This window comes from Malaclemys terrapin, chromosome 2, assembly GCF_027887155.1.
Source record: "Malaclemys terrapin pileata isolate rMalTer1 chromosome 2, rMalTer1.hap1, whole genome shotgun sequence".
NCBI lineage: Eukaryota > Metazoa > Chordata > Testudines > Emydidae > Malaclemys > Malaclemys terrapin.
Window position 1 is genome coordinate 16824589 of NC_071506.1, and position 17416 is coordinate 16842004.

General features: G+C 47.2%; 1 protein-coding gene across 5 annotated transcripts in view; it reads left to right on the top strand.

The window, feature by feature from the left end:
* The window catches only part of LOC128831412 (otoconin-90-like), a 93511-nt gene that overhangs the window by 60599 nt on the left and 15496 nt on the right, over positions 1–17416 (top strand). For 3 of the 5 annotated variants that reach the window (XM_054017766.1, XM_054017769.1, XM_054017767.1), the window contains exons 15-20: positions 817–876; positions 1529–1703; positions 6251–6363; positions 9075–9203; positions 11134–11175; positions 12607–12663. In XM_054017766.1, the coding sequence (XP_053873741.1) occupies positions 817–876; positions 1529–1703; positions 6251–6363; positions 9075–9203; positions 11134–11175; positions 12607–12663 (576 nt within the window). The remainder of the gene's footprint in view (positions 1–816; positions 877–1528; positions 1704–6250; positions 6364–9074; positions 9204–11133; positions 11176–12606; positions 12664–17416) is intronic. The other 2 variants (XM_054017768.1, XM_054017770.1) reach the window with 2 other exon arrangements.

Here is a 17416-nt window from a genome sequence, read left to right on the forward strand (position 1 = left end):
GGAGCCGGCCCTGGCCATCCAGGTACACCTGCTATCCTCCCCGGAGCTGACAGGGCCCCTGTGCCTCAAAACAGTGTCTCTCCTCCCTCCCTCTTGGTTGCCTAGCAGACGTTGACCCCTTGGCCCCCTTCCTCCCAGGGACAGACATGCCCTCTCCCTGAGTTACAAGAACACAGAGACCCAGGAACCAAGGTAAGTTCTTTGGGGGTGAGAATGAGAGAAAGCTGGAAGAGAAGCTTGCACCGCTGTTGCATATGCTATACTTCTTCAAAGGATGCATAGACTTCAGTATCCAGGGCCATCAACATAATTTTCAAACAGCTGTACCAAAATGAGTTAAAAGGCCTGAAAAACAGGTCTTCAGATATCTTTACAAAAGAATGCCTGCATACCTCCAAACCTGGCGATGCCATCACTGACTATTTTGTCATATACCTTGTGGAATTTTCTTAAAAACCCAGCTCCTGGAGTCAGGGGATTCTATAAGCATCTCATCTTTCAATTTGTCTGTTAAAAATTATGTTTCTAGCCCTCACAGCTGCAGAGAAAAGCGTGACAATAAGACCCTGAAAGGCTCAAAACCCAGGAGGCAAAAAAATAGATTCCCAAAGGTATTATTTATTAAAATCTCATGATTTGAGAGGGCTTGTCTCATAATTTTTGAACGCTCAGGGTTGGCTATACTGCAAGAGTTATATCATGCCTTCATCTGCATTATGCCTCCCATTGAAATCAACATACTGAAATCAATGGGAGCGACATATGTTTATACAAAGGCAAACATTTTTCACCATTTTTATTATGCTTTTGGTTTAGACAATATCACGTTCTTCAATGGGGTCTTTCAAAATGTGGACAGCGTTGCATTGTTTTTTGGTAAGTGCAGACTCATGGTTTGGTATTTTGGGCAGTAAAAATAGCATGGAATTTGTTTATAAAAAAAGAGCAGAAAAAACTCCTGAAATTACAGATTTCCTTTAAAGCTAATATCTAAGGATTAAATTGGCGGCAGTTCCTAAGGCCCCCAGAATGGCTGCTGCACTATGTCAGTCCTTAGACCAGAGGTCCCCACCCTCTGGGGCGTGTGGAGGAACGTTCGTGGAGGGGAGACAGAGGAATGTTCAGGGGCATGTGACAGGGCCCAGGCCAGCCCCCACGGATGGTGGGGAGGGAGTGCCACCCAGCCCTGCTCCACTCCCAGTTCTGCTTTGGCCCTGCCCCCAGCCGCAGCTCCGCACCTGTCCCCAGCCCCGCCTCCAGCCTCGGCCCCTGGCTGCAGCTCCATTTCCAGTCCTGCTCCCAGCTACAGCCCTAGCCTTGGCCCCCTTACCCCACACTGGGGAGCCACACCCCCGGGGAGGGGGACACAGATTGGGTAAGTGGGGGTGCGACCCTGAAAAGTTTGGGGACCTCTGCCTTAGACCCTGGTCCTGCATTTGAATCCACGGAGGAGGACCCCAGCAGCTACAGTATCATCCAGGTCTTTCCCAGCTCTGAATATCATCCTCCTATGTCTATTCTCTCTTAGACTGCCTGGGTTCTCACTTCACTTGGCTACAGTCCATATTCACTAACTTCCCTGCACTGCTCCATTTCGTGAACAAAATGAGGTGTGTAACTGGACTTTGCCCCAGGGATTTCGAAGACTATGGCTGCTCTTGCCGGTTCGAGATGGAAGGGCTCCCTGTGGATGAAGTGGACAGGTGTGTTTTGTTCCTGGGAGATAGTTCTCCTGGGGTGGATGGGTACAAGTGGGGAAGAACAAAGCGTGGTGGGAGGCGCAATGTTGAAATCTTGCAGCGACAGTCTGAAAGTTAACACTTGGCTAAACTGCTTATGGTCATAACCAGGGGACCCTTAGCTTTACAAATGGATGATTGGCTCACATGCTAATATCCAAGTATCCAATCTGTGCTTACCTGTAACCGCCCATCCTCAACCAACAGTGTCTCCAATGACCAACGAAACATAGGATATAACATCGGTTATCCTGGCCTCCTAAACGATCATTTTCCTTTGTTGGTGCCATCCATTTCCCAGTCACCAGCAATAACAACAGCTACTTGGCAGCACAGCCCTGGAACCACACAGAGCAGTAGCTTCCCGAAAGTCTGTTTTCAGTAGTCTAGGGATAATTTTAGAACTGGATAACCCCATCCCCTGGCTCTGACCTGGATAGTAACCCCACGTGTTGTGCTTCTCCCTTGCTGTCCACAGATATTGGGATTTATCATCCAAGCCTTTATTTCCCTGAATACTCTCAGCTGGCAAAATGTGGACACCTCTGCCCCTGAAATTAAAAGCAGGTGTAGTCCACACCTCTGCACCCATATTTCACTGTAACCCTGGCTGTGAAGCTGGGCTAAACTGGTTGCAAAAGGAAACCACTCCTGAGAGGCAGCGGATTCTCTCTATGTACATGCTCATTGTCATAGTACCTGACCATCTAAAGACATTCATAGGTTACAGACCATGGTAGCACAAAGCTATTCTCTTCATTTTACACCTGGGTAAACTGAGGCACGGTGTGATTAAGTGACTTACCTCAGATCACACAGGACATTTTTGGCAGTGTTGGGAACAGAACCATAAACTCCTGACTCCTAGCCCTGGGCTTTAGCCTCTGCCCCTGGTGGATGGATCCTTGAGGGTAATTCAGTCCGTGCTCTTCCTTACTAGGCCAGTAAGGTAAAATATAGGACAGGAGGCGTCAGTGCTGAGAGTCCTGTTCCCTCATGGTCACTTGAGTGGGGAACACTGGGAAAGAAATGCAACAAAGGCCAAGTCCTGCCCAGGCGCAGGTGGGGAAAGAAGGGATTTCATTTGCGAAGTGAGCAATGTCGTCATGGCTTAAAGAGGGTTAATGTAGATTTTTGCCTGGAGATGAATCCACTGCAATCCCATATCATCTGAAGGGGAGGAAAATTGAATTTTTATCTTCCCAGCTGCGAAAAGCCACACAAAGTCCTTGGCGAATTGCTCTCTGAATAAAGGTGCTGACACACTGAAATCAGAGCTCGATCCAGTTCAATGAACTGAGAGCTGAAACAGCTCTACAGCTTAAACAGCCCCTCACTTATCATTTTAATGAAAAGCTGCATAAATACAGAAGCCTGAGAAGCCGCAGGACAATCTATCAGTCTTTAGCCCGAGAAAGATTCACAGACACGGCCTGTTCAAGCAGATGGATTTGAAATGGGTTAGCAGCATCTCTCCCATCAGTACAAAACCCACTATCCGATACAGGAGATACAGATGTTTGCTTTTCCATACATATACAAGATACTGTTCAGATTTAGAGAACCTCTTTAAAGAGACACTGACGCTGAAAACATCCTGCTAAAAGAAACAGTTCTGCCAGTGCCAAGATCTGTGTTATGTAGAAGTTGGTGAGTTGCTGAAGTCCATTCTCCATCTAAATTCCTTAACTCCTGATCGTCTAGTCCGAGACTGGAAAGGTGAAGCAGAGAAATCAAGAAACTTGCCCGAGGTCAAAGAGTCAATCAGTGGCAAAGCTGGCTTTAGAGTTAATGGGATTGATCTCCACTCTATTACTCCAATTCTATATTAGTTCAATTGCATTGAACTTAATAGAGTTACACTGGTATTAAACTGGTGTGACCGGGATCCTGAGATTCAAGCTGGGGTCATTAAAGTGAAGTAGTTAAATAATACTTTGCTGCTCACGGACAGCTTCCACCAAAGGATCCCAAAGCACTTTGCAAATATTCATGAATTTAGCTTTTCAGCACCCCTGTGAGGGAGGGAAGTAGCATCATCTCCACACTCTGATTGAGCCAATTCAGTCTCGATGAACCTAGGCCTCAGTCTCTAAGGTACTTAAGTGCCTAAATCCCAGATTTAGGTGCCTAAGTGGCCTGGGATCTCTAAGAGGGGTGGGGCTTATCACACCTTCACTCATTGGCCAGCTCCCTGCCTCTACTGGCTTTTATGAATCACAGTCTAAGGTGCCTATCCATCTCCATTCATGGTACAGGAAGCCTAGGTGCCATGTGATAGTGAGCGTCACAGCACTTAAGTACCTTTGTGAATCTAGGCCTGTGACATGCCAAAGGTCCTGCAGGTCACCTGTGGCGGAGCAAGGAATAGGAACCATTTCTCAGTGGTCTCAGTCCAGCACAACACTTAATATTAAATTAAGTGCTTTGCTGGATCAAGATCTTAGTCCTATGTCTTAACCACAAAACCAAATCACCCTCCACTAGCTTTCCCTTCTCTGATGCTAAGCGGCAAACCCCTTAACTGTTGCACGTTCAAATAATCCCACCAGCGAGAGTGAAATAAAGGATCAAATATATAGGATGTTTCCTTATATCCCATGAAGGCTTCCACCTATAAAGACCACACTGCACTCTACTTTTACCTCATTGCTCTTTCATTCTGCAACCTGCACCTTTGATGCTGTCGGTCTGCAGGGCGGGGCTCTAGGTTTTGTACATGGCTTGAATTTACAGCACTCAGCATTGTCTGTATGCGTCCCAAACATTGCCAAGAAGCTCCGGGGAGGATTTCCTCGACCTGTTACTGTAACAGGCAGTTCATCTTGGCGATCACAGGCTGTAGCCGGATCTTGGAAACTGGATATAATTTTGATTGTCAAGCTGACGACTATGTCAAGGCTTTTCTATGGAATGTTGTCATTCCCATCTTCGTTTAATATCCCCCTGGCACAACTGTGATGCTCAAGTACAGTCACACCATGGAAAGGTTCCAGCAGAGATAGCAGATGGATACCAGTGAGTGGAAACAATAGACAGGTCAAACACTTACCATTTGTTAGAACAGATGCTTCCTTTTGTCCTCTGCCCCTTTTTAGTGCTTGCTCGTATTTTAAAGACAGTTACACTCTAATACAAAGGGTGGCTGTCACTTGCTCCTGTTCTGTAGAGAACGTACATGGGATCAAACAGTTTGAGTCCACCCAGTGTGGACACAATCCAAGGCCTCCTAGGGGATCCCTGTTCAGAAGCAACCCCTGGGATTCTCATAGCCTCAGACATAAGAACATAAGAATGGCCATACTGGGTCAGACCAAAGGTCCATCCAGCCCGGTACCCTGTCTACTGACAGTGGCCAGTGCCAGGTGCCCCAGAGGGAATGAACCTAACAGGTAATGATCAAGTGATCTCTCTCCTGCCATCCATCTCCACCCTCTGACAAACAGAGGGCAGGGACACCATTCCTTACCCATCCTGGCTAAAAGCCATTAATGGACTTAAAATCCATGAATTTATCAGACAAATCTTTTATACCAAGACAACAACATCCTAGGCACAGCCCATATTAGGAGCCCTTCTGCTTGCCTCGCTGCTGAGAGCCATGACAACGTCAGAAGATGGAGATTGTCTTTGCCTTCCCAGGCAGCACAGGGGCAACGGATCACACTTGGAGTGTGGTAGAATGAAACAAACTGCTCACAGGATACAACCATCCGTGGCCGAAGACAAACACCAGCCTATTCTATACACGTGGAGGAAGATATGGTGCTCATGTCACAGCCTTAATAATCCCTCCGAATACCTGTGGCAGAAAGATATGTCTGATTATCTGTTATGAGGAGGCAAAGGACCCAACATGCAGAGAGGTTAAATGAATTCCCTAGTCCCATGAAGAGCCGTGTTCAAACACAGCAACTCCAAGTCCGGTGTCTTGCCCCAGGACAGTGGGAAAGAAGCTTGCACCTTCCTGAGTGATCTGGGGGGCTGCCAGGGCTGAGGCTGCCCCCAGCACTGGGCTGTCCTAACTTGAACTCTGTCTGCCATGGCTTTTGCCGCAGGCAAGCAATAGCTGGAGCACAGAAATGTCTCCTGTTGGCCCCTCTGGGCCAGGGACTCTGGAAAGGGGAACTAGCAGAGCCAGCTCTGTGCTTGGCAGGGAGACTCTCTGTGCCTTAGGGCTCCTTTGCACCGACACAGTGCAAGGGGGCTGCAGCAAAGTGGGGAGAAGCAGACAGATTCTCACTGTGCTCAGTCTATTAGGCCTAGTCAGCCATGAGGGGGAAAAGGACCACACGCCCGTCTTCTAGGGGCCAGAGGAATGAATGCTCCTTACTGACAAACTAGTCAGAAAAAAAGGGACGCCCCCTTTTCTCCCACAGCATCCTGTACACTCGCCTGCTGCCCAGTGCGTCACCACCCCAAAGGGGAGGCAGGCAGTGAAGTGAAAATGAAGGTGTGTGTCCCCGGCATTCTTCTCGTTGTCTTTTTTGTTTCTTTGTTTTGTTTCTAAGCTGCTGTTTCCAGCACCGCAAATGCTATGAAGAAGCCGTGGAGCTGGAGTGCTCATGGGACCCTGCCAAGATATCTATGGACATCAGCTGTCTTACGAAAAACATTACCTGTGGTAAGGTTCAAAGGGGACTGCTGCCTGTTACCAGGGCTTTGTACTGATCGGGGAAAAGGGGAGTTGCTTTTGCATTTGTACAGCGCCTAGCACAATGGGGTCCTGGGCCATGACGGGGCTTCAATGATATAAATAATAAATAATAATAATTCCCATTAATTTACTGAGAGCCATGTATAGAACAGGCAGAAATCACCCATGATTGTCTTGTAGGTCTAGGTATATTTAATCCTGCTTCGATGTGGAGGTACGGCCTAGATGGCTTCTCAAGGTCTCTTCAAGCCCTGTGTTACGGCTCTCTGGATTCCAGATGGAATGGCTGTTCTCGTCACATACTGATGGTAGTCAGAGGTATCAATATTCAATTGGATGTAAAAACAAAAATCCAGGAACTGCTACAGGGCATTCCCGACGGCAGGATCGCTCTCTTTGGAGGCCATTTAGCATCGTTTGGTGCATCTGTGCGGCTCACACATGTAGCTGACTGCCCAAGAATGTGGAATGACATGTTTTTAAAGCCCTGTTTGTCTTTACTGAACCTCAGCTAAGACTGTGAGGCGCTCAGTTACTATGGCAACATAGGTACTATGGGGGTCCTGCCAAGCACCTAAAAAAGCAAATTTATTTTATGGCCAGAAGGGACCATTGTGATCATCTAGCCCAACCTTCTGCCTAGCATAGGCCATAAAAGTCCTCCCAATGACTCCTGCATCAAGCCCAATAACTTGTGGTTGAGCTGAAGCGTCACTTGGCGTGATGAGGAGCTTATCACGTCCATGTTAAGGCACGGCGATAAATATTAGCATTTCATAACAGTGTCAGTGTATTGCATTGGTTGTCTTCATACGTGTTTGAAAAATACTTGGCAGTCTGGCCAATAGCATCAAGTGGAAGATAGCCATTGTGAAAGCCGTATTAAATTATTATCCAAAGCAGTAGCAAAAGTCAGGCACCTTCTAGAGCTGGTTTCCAGCTAAAGATCAGGCAGGACTGAACGGGAAGCCTTGGAGGTCACTTTAAAGTGGTTATTTAGACAAAGACACTGACGGGTCAGAAGGGACAGGGCATTGCATGCGGTCCTTGGTGTCAGCTCCACTCGCTCACATGAGGAGTTTTATTTCACTTTACGGGAGTGCTGCACAGTTCCCCACACAAACTGGACCCAGCAAGGAAATAAGGAATTAAGTCATTCAGCCTCCTAGTTACCCTCTGCTCATCAGGCCCTTTGCTTAACCACAAACAATTCCCTTCCACCACCCAATCCACAGCCCCATCTCATGCCAAACAACCAACAGGCAGCTTTTGCTTCCACCAGAAATAGAATACACCAGCTGAGAGGCGGTCTGATCAGCAAGACGTTAAAAGTGCTGATGAGCCCAGGGTGAACCAGGACTCCCAGCACTGATAATATTGGAGCTGCTCCAGTATTAGCAACCATGGAACAATTTTACAAAACACACAAATAAGCCACACCCTCCGGGCCTGTCAATCAGCATAGAGAAAAGCAGAGATGCCAAACCTGTGAAAAAAAACGCAGAAATTGGGCTTGTTTTCGGCTTAATTGGCTTGTAGCTTGTTGCTTGTTTGGCTTGTTGTTTGTTGTAGCTAGTTGCTTTTTTTTTCTCGATTGGCTCCTGACAAGCAGGGGCAAGGGTGTGTGTGTGTGTGTGTGAGAGTCAGGGGTGCACAGTGGGCTCACCACAGTCCCAGACTGCACGCTGGGGGATCCAGTCACATAGAGTGTTGGGGTTCTTACGGATTGGCTTGTTATGGCCTTGTTTTGAAATGGGATTCGCTTGACTTTTGGCTTATTGGGAAAGTCGGGGTGCTTATTTACCACGTGAAAGTTGGCAACTGTGGAGAAAAGGGGCACTGAAATGACTTTGTAAGGGGAGGGAGCTCCATTCAGCTCTGGTAAAATCTGAGCAGATGTTACCCTGATGTGCAGAAGTGATTTTTCACTCCTCTATATGGTTTCTATTTAAAACAATTTCCCATCAAGCACTAGTCCTCTGTAAAGCCCAGGGGCTAGATTTTGATCGCTGTGTAAATGTAGAGTAGCTAACGCAATGATAGCACCACTCTGGGTTAAGCCTGGTTTAACTAACAATCTGATCCCACAATCCTTTCTAGTCTCACACCAAAGCCATTTTTGCTTTAGCTCGGTCTTCAAAAAAGCACGTCACAATGGGGAAAGTGTTTTTCTCTGTCCCCCTTTACTGCAAAATGGCAAAGGTATTTTTGTTCAAACTGGAAAAAAGTATTGCCCTTGCTTAGGGTGTCAGCCTGGAAATAAATATTCTTCTCAAAGGCGAATTTGTCACAGAGTTCTCAGTGTGGGAAAACACAAGGTTGTGATGGAAATTGTTTGGCAAACTGTACTGTAATGCAAAGCATGTTCTCTAATATCCCCTACAGTAAATACAATGAGAGCTGCACCAAGTACTATCCCTAGCCAGCAATAGCCAGTAGTAGAATGGAAAAACAACAACATTTACTTTAAATGTCACCATGAATTTCCCTAGGATAATTCAATCTTATTGTTTTGTAAAGCCGGAGTTTATTTATCCTTGGCACTTGCAGAAACACAGTATAGGTTTATGTTCTACAAAATGAAATGGAGCTGTCGATGGAAAGCCGGAGAGGCAAAAGCAGATGGTGGAAACAGATATTTCAATGGTACCTTGTCTGGATTTTTGTTTTTACTCCAGAGTCTGGGGATCCTTGTGAACGGCTTCTCTGCAATTGTGACAAAGCGGCTATTGAGTGTTTTGTCCATTCACACATTAACTCTTCCTTGAACGGCCTGGATGTCTCCTTCTGTCCAGGTCAGGTTACAGGTAATAATAAAGGGCCTGATCTACTGACCATTCAGGTCAATGGGAATCTTTCCATCGGCAGAAAGGGCACCAAATTGGATCCAAGGAGAATAGTGCTGCCACTGGTGTCTCGGTTTCTTACGCTGCAGATGGCATCAATGTCTGTCCTGTTCTCTGTTTCATGAATCTTTTCCATTTACCATGACTCAGTGAATCCTAGTGGTAGGAGGGTGGGGATTAATTCAGGTGATTTGACTAGATGGCCAGATCTACAGAGCAAGTTTGTGTGTGAATGGGGCCGGACTGACAGCCCTGAAGGCTGAAGTCCTCTCTTTGCTCACAGTAAAGGTAATTCATGGGTGAGAGGGGATACAAGCTTCCCTGGTCTGCTAAGCTTATGGGACCCCTCCCTGGCATGGCAGAGTGTAGGGTAAGGTCAGTATGAGAGGGGTATTCATCTCCATTTCCATTCATTGACCTCTAAGGCTGCCCAAAGGGCTGCTGAGCTGGGCTATAATTTTATTGCTATGGACACTTGTTTAGTGAGATTCCCCCAAACTCGTTTCAAATAGGTCATCGGACAGATTATGAGATGGCGACGACTTTTGGACACTCTAGCCTTGGGCTGGGTTTGAACTAACGGGGCCAGCTTCTCAGCCTAGCTCAGTGGCCATGTTTCCAAAAGTGCTTAGCAGCCTGTGTGTTTGCTTGCAGGAGTCTCGGGGAAGCACCGGAAACATTAGAGTGCCTAAAGGTTGCTACACTTAGCTCATTTCCACAGCCTTCTTTTTTCAATCTGCCAAGTACTTTACCAATATAAACTACTTAAGGTTCTTGGTAGAGTTACTCCTCCTAGAGCCTTGCAAAGCTGGCAAGTGCCATCCCTACTCTATAGACAGGGAAATGGAGGGTAAGTGACAGGCCCAAGAGCCAAGATGTGAGCATGGAAGAGGGAAATTCACCTCTATTGAGAGAGACCCAAAGCAAAAAGCTCAGGGTTTGAATATAAAAATCGTTGTTTCAACACAATTCCATTTCACAAACCCGTTCAAAAGGTTTTGTTTTACAACTGCACTGAAAGGGCATTATTGTCCTGCTGACCGCTCTGCTTAGTACTGAGGTTAAAGGTAGATTCTCTCGGAGGTCAGTGATCCCCCCGACTAGTTTGGGATTCAAAGGTTCCCAGTTATATATCTTGGTGGAACAGAGCCTGCATAAATCAAGAAATCTTTTCATTTGATGGCCACCATGATGAGGCTCCACTCACCACGCTGGTGCCTCCTACTGGTCGTCTTAGGAATTAGCTCCGCAAGTCGGTACACCCACTCCTAGTGGGGCCTCAGCCGCCGGGACTTCTGCTCCCAGACACATGTCACTCCAAGGAAGGCAGTGTTCTCCTCATGACACAGCCTCTGGTCATGTCAAGATCTGTGCTTCCCCCCTTCCGGGGGCAAGTGCTGCAGTCCAAATGTCCCACCATTTCTCCAGTGATGACTGCAGCCAATTGTCTGGCCACTTCCCCAGTGGCCCCAGCACCCTCTTTGCCCTTGCCTCAGGGCCTCAGCATTCAAATCCCAGCAGCCATCCAGGAGCTCTTCTCTAGCTCCTCCATCTCTGCTAGCAACACTGCTCTGTCCAGGGAGCTAGCTTCTGTCTGTCTACTAGGCACCCAGTTCTCTCTCCTTTAGCTCCAGGGTGTAACTGCCCCTGCTCTGCCCTGCGGCTCTTCTTATATGGGCCTGCTGAGCCCTGATTGGCTGTTCCTCGCAGCTCCTCTCCTATTGGCTGCTTTCTGCTCAGCCTCCCTAGGGGCCTATTAACTCCTTGCATGCCAGTGGCCCCATCATAGTCACTCATTTGGTTACCTTCCTGTATAGCTTCACTGTGTGTTTCAGACTTTGAAAAAAATGCTTCCTAACAGTATATCAGCTATGATCTCTCTTCTTCTCAGAAACAACTAGCAAGAAAGGATTGACAACACTTCATATGGAGGGTATGTCCTGAGCTCTAGAATCCTTTGCCTTTAACGTATTCAATTTATATCAGCTTATCGATCACAAAAAAAGCTAGTGCACACTTTAGCAGAGGGATTCTTTACAGAAAAGCAAAGTGCAACACCTCTGTAGCAAGATGCTAAAATACAACGGGGAAAGTTGTCAAATGTGCCTAAGGAGCCTAAGTCCGATTTTCAAAAGGTGACTCAGGCAGGTTCCTAAGTCACTTTTGTTAATGGGATTTAGACTTCTAAATCATTGAGTCACTGTCATAGGGTGACTGGCTCCTTTAAGAGGGCGTGGGGTCCAGTGCCCATGTGACTAGTTGTCTGCTGCCAAATGGGCTTCAGAGAAAGCACCTGGGCCTTATAAAGGGGTAAATGGCAGCGGAGAGAGAAGAGCTGCTGAAACGGTTTAGTACAGATTAGCTGACAGCCCAATGCACACAGGCCCAAGTAAGGGCCCGTGAACCCCTGAACTCAGGAGGAGGGACTGACTCAGTAGAATTTAGGAAAGGCTGATAACTTTGCGGAGACAGACCAAGGAAGAGGGGCTATGCCCCATAGGAGTCTTGAGTGGAAGAGAGCTACTTTGGGTGTATTTCATATTAATAACCAGTCCCCAAGAATGTTGCTTGTTATTAGACATAAAATCTCTGGGGATTATTCCGGGGAACCACTGCAGGAGAAATTGAGGAAGGCTAATGATGAGCCATACTTGGCCAGCAGGGGGCACTACAGGCAGACATGCCCTTTGAGAGATGCTTTGAAAATGTTACCCACAATGCTCATAATTTTAAGAGGTAGTTCTGTGCGTCCAACTATGGAAGAACACATTTATTAAAAAAAATATAGACTGGTTCAAATATCCAAATTCCCACACATGTGTGTGTGTGTGTGTGTGTGTGTGTGTATCTAATATACACATACAAACACCATTGTTTTAAAACAGGCTGCCTCCCACACGTTAAAGATAGCAATGATAAAAGGATCGGATTCATGCCATTTTACATGCACACTCTTCTAACTATAACATCTTAGGCCCTGATTCAGCAAGATACTTAAGCAAGTGCCTAATTTTAAGCATGCTCATGTGTTAAAGGTAATGATGTTCTTAAGTACCTTGTTGAATTGGAGCCTTAAAGAATAATGATCATGAAGGCGTTTCAGTAAATGTTTTCAACTGAAAGCTCTGTCGGGCAGGGCCTGGACTTTGTTCATGTTGTACAGCACTGACTACAGGGTAGTGTCACCACTGAACCAACAGTACAGCAATAATGAACTGAAATAAATCAGGTTCCACTTGCACCAGTATTGCTAATGACTGTAGTCATGTTACACTCAGTTGATGCCTCTTGAATTGCCCATGGACTGATTGTGTTTTTATGGCTAGTGCATTGCTTTGAAATGAGACCTCCTTTATTTTTGCAGAACTTCTTAACCACCGGGGTGATAAACCACTGCTGACAACTACTTCCATGACAGAAGGTTTGTGCATTGACTCTGCAGAAGAAACATTTCCAACAAATTTCAGAACCAGTGAAATAAATAATCCAGGGAAAAGACTGAAATATGCTCTGAGTTAACCAAAAGGGCTAGTATAAAAGAACCTACCATTGGTCCTGTGAGCCAATACAAGACTAAGTCCCAGAGTATAGTGTTTTGGATTTGTAGGTGCACTCTGCTGGGAGGACTCACTTTAATATTTATACACAATACAACACACAATGACAGTCTCCAGCCAGAATCCTTTCAATGCACTAGAATGTGCCACGTGTCATTCTGACGTCCAGGATCAAATCGTGAAGTCACTGCTTAGCTTTTACTCGAGGAAATTAGTCAATGACGTCAACGGGAGACTTGCCTTAATAAGGACTTCAGGCTTTGACTCATGGTGAAGTCATTGCATTGTAGGGTGACTAGATGTGCCAGGTTTATAGGAACAGTCCCGATTTTTGGGGTTTTTTTTTAGGGGGGAGGGATAGCTCAGTGGTTTGAGCATTGGCCTGCTAAACCCAGGGTTGTGAGTTCAATCCTTGAGGGGGCCACTTGGGGATCTGGGGCAAAATCAGTACTTGGTCCTGCTAGTGAAGGCAGGGGACTGGACTCGATGACCTTTCAAGGTCCCTTCCAGTTCTAGGAGATGGGATATCTCCATTAATTATATTATTTTCTTATATAGGCTCCTATTAGAATCATAGAATCATAGAATATCAGAGTTGGAAGGGACCTCAAGAAGTCATCTAGTCCAACCCCCTGCTCAAAGCAGGACCAATTCCCAGCTAAATCATCCCAGCCAGGGCTTTGTCAAGCCGGGCCTTAAAAACCTCCAAGGAAGGAGACTCCACCACCTCCCTAGGTAACGCATTCCAGTGTTTCACCACCCTCCTAGTGAAATAGTTTTTCCTGATATCCAACCTGGACCTCCCCCACTGCAACTTGAGACCATTGCTCCTTGTTCTGTCATCTGCCACCACTGAGAACAGCCGAGCTCCATCCTCTTTGGAACCCCCCTTCAGGTAGTTGAAGGCTGCTATCAAATCCCCCCTCATTCTTCTCTTCTGGAGACTAAACAATCCCAGTTCTCTCAGCCTCTCCTCATAAGTCATGTGCTCCAGACCCCTAATCATTTTTGTTGCCCTCCGCTGGACTCTTTCCAATTTTTCCACATCCTTCTTGTAGTGTGGGGACCAAAACTGGACACAGTATTCCAGATGAGGCCTCACCAATGTCGAATAAAGGGGAACGATCACGTTCCTCGATCTGCTGGCAATGCCCCTACTTATACAGCCCAAAATGCCGTTAGCCTTCTTGGCAACAAGAGCACACTGTTGACTCATATCCAGCTTCTCGTCCACTGTGACCCCTAGGTCCTTTTCAGCAGAACTGCTACCTAGCCATTCGGTCCCTAGTCTGTAGCAGTGTATGGGATTCTTCCGTCCTAAGTGCAGGACTCTGCACTTGTCCTTGTTGAACCTCATCAGGTTTTTTTCTGCCCAATCCTCTAATTTGTCTAGGTCCCTCTGTATCCGATCCCTACCCTCTAGTGTATCTACCACGCCTCCTAGTTTAGTGTCATCTGCAAACTTGCTGAGAGTGCAGTCCACACCATCCTCCAGATCATTAATAAAGATATTAAACAAAACCGGCCCCAGGACCGACCCTTGGGGCACTCCACTTGAAACCAGCTGCCAACTAGACATGGAGCCATTGATCACTACCCGTTGAGCCCGACGATCTAGCCAGCTTTCTATCCACCTTACAGTCCATTCATCCAGCCCATACTTCTTTAACTTGGTGGCAAGAATACTGTGGGAAACAGTATCAAAAACTTTGCTAAAGTCAAGAAATAAGACATCCACTGCTTTCCCCTCATCCACAGAGCCAGTTATCTCATCATAGAAGGCAATTAGGTTAGTCAGGCACGACTTCCCCTTCGTGAATCCATGCTGACTGTTCCTGATCACTTTCCTGTCCTCTAAATGTTTCATAATTGATTCCTTGAGGACCTGCTCCATGATTTTTCTAGGGACTGAGGTGAGGCTGACTGGCCTGTAGTTCCCCGGATCCTCCTTCTTCCCTTTTTTAAAGATGGGCACTACATTAGCCTTTTTCCAGTCATCTGGGACCTCCCCCGATCGCCATGAGTTTTCAAAAATAATGGCTAATGGCTCTGCAATCTCACCCGCCAACTCCTTTAGCACCCTCGGATGCAGCGCATCCGGCCCCATGGACTTGTGCACGTCCAGTTTTTCTAAATAGTCCCGAACCACTTCTTTCTCCACAGAGGGTTGGTCACCTTCTCCCCATGCTGTACTGCCCAGTGCAGCAATCTGGGAGCTGACCTTGTGCGTGAAGACAGAGGCAAAAAAATCATTGAGTACATTAGCTTTTTCCACATCCTCGGTCACTAGGTTGCCTCCCTCATTCAGTAAGGGGCCCACACTTTCCTTGATTTTCTTCTTGTTGCTAACATACCTGAAGAAACCCTTCTTGTTACTCTTAACATCTCTTGCTAACTGCAACTCCAAGTGTGATTTGGCCTTCCTGATTTCACTCCTGCACGCCTGAGCAATATTTTTATACTCCTCCCTGGTCATTTGTCCAATCTTCCACTCCTTATAAGCCTCTTTTTTGCGTTTAAGATCAGCAAGGATTTCACTGTTTAGCCAAGCTGGTCGCCTGCCATATTTACTGTTCTTTCTACACATCGGGATGGTTTGTTCCTGCAACCTCAATAAGGATTCTTTAAAATACAGCCAGCTCTCCTGGACCCCTTTGCCCTTCATGTTATTCTCCCAGGGGATCCTGCCCATCTGTTCCCTGAGGGAGTCAAAGTCTGCTTTTCTGAAGTCCAGGGTCCGTATTCTGCTGCTCTCCTTTCTTCCTTGTGTCAGGATCCTGAACTCGACCATCTCATGGTCACTGCCTCCCAGGTTCCCATCCACTTTTGCTTCCCCTACTAGTTCTTCCCTGTTTGTGAGCAGCAGGTCAAGAAAAGTTTTGCCCCTAGTTGGTTCCTCCAGCACTTGCACCAGGAAATTGTCCCCTACACTTTCCAAAAATTTCCTGGATTGCCTGTGCACCGCTGTATTGCTCTCCCAGCAGATATCAGGGTGATTAAAGTCTCCCATGAGAACCAGGGCCTGTGATCTAGCAACTTCTGCTAGTTGCCAGAAGAAAGCCTCGTCCACCTCATCCCCCTGGTCTGGTGGTCTATAGCAGACTCCAACCACGACATCACCCTTGTTGCTCACACTTCTCAACTTTATCCAGAGACTCTCAGGTTTTTCTGCAGTATCATACCGGAGCTCTGAGCAGTCATACTCCTCTCTTACATACAACGCAACTCCCCCACCTTTTCTGCCCTGCCTGTCCTTCCTGAACAGTTTATATCCATCCATGACAGTACTCCAGTCATGTGAGTTATCCCACCAAGTCTCTGTTATTCCAATCACATCATAGTTCCCTGACTGTGCCAGGACTTCCAGTTCTCCCTGCTTGTTTCCCAGGCTTCTTGCATTTGTGTATAGGCACTTAAGATAACTCAAGGATCGTCCCTCTTTCTCAGCATGAGACAGGAGTCCTCCCCTGTTGCGCTCTCCTGCTTGTGCTTCCTCCCAGGATCCCATTTCCCCACTTACCTCAGGGCTTTGGTCTCCTTCCCCCGGTGAACCTAGTTTAAAGCCCTCCTCACTAGGTTAGCCAGCCTGCTGGCGAAGATGCTCTTCCCTCTCTTCGTTAGGTGGAGCCCGTCTCTGCCTAGCACTCCTTCTTCTTGGAACACCATCCCATGGTCGAAGAATCCAAAGCCTTCTCTCCGACACCACCTGCGTAGCCATTCGTTGACTTCCACGATTCGACGGTCTCTACCCCGGCCTTTTCCTTGCACAGGGAGGATGGACGAGAACACCACTTGCGCCTCAAACTCTTTTATCCTTCTTCCCAGAGCCACGTAGTCTGCAGTGATCCGCTCAAGGTCATTCTTGGCAGTATCATTGGTGCCCACGTGGAGAAGCAGGAAGGGGTAGCGATCCGAGGGCTTGATGAGTCTCAGCAGTCTCTCCATCACATCGTGTATCCTAGCTCCTGGCAAGCAGCAGACCTCTCGGTTTTCCCGGTCAGGGCGGCAGATAGATGACTCAGTCCCCCTGAGGAGGGAGTCCCCGACCACCACCACCCTCCTCCTCCTCTTGGGAGTGGTGGTCGTGGAACCCCCATCCCTAGGACAGTGCATCTTTTGCCTTCCAATCGGTGGAGTCTCCTTCTGCTCCCTTCCCTCAGATGGGCCATCTAGTCCACTCTCCGCATTAGCACCTGTAGAGAGAACATGGAAACGATTCCTCACCTGTATCTCCATTGCTGGTGCATGGACGCTCCTCTTTCTTCTTCTGGAGGTCACATGCTGCCAAACCTCCTCACAATCCTTCTGTCCCTGCTGCGCCTGCTCTGAATCTTCAGAACATTGTGGCCGTAGAAGCATCTCCTGACGTCTGTCCAGGAAATCTTCATTTTCCCTTATGCAACGCAGAGTTGATACTTGTTTCTCCAGCCCTCGAACCTTCTCCTCCAATATGGAGACCAGCTTGCACTTTGTGCAGACAAAGTCGCTTCTGTCCTGTGGAAGAAAGACAAACATGGCACAACCTGTGCAGGTTACAACAGCTGATCGGTCACCTTCCATATCTCCGTCCTCTTAAGAACTTCCTCAACTGTTGCAGGAACTACTCGGAGAAACCTG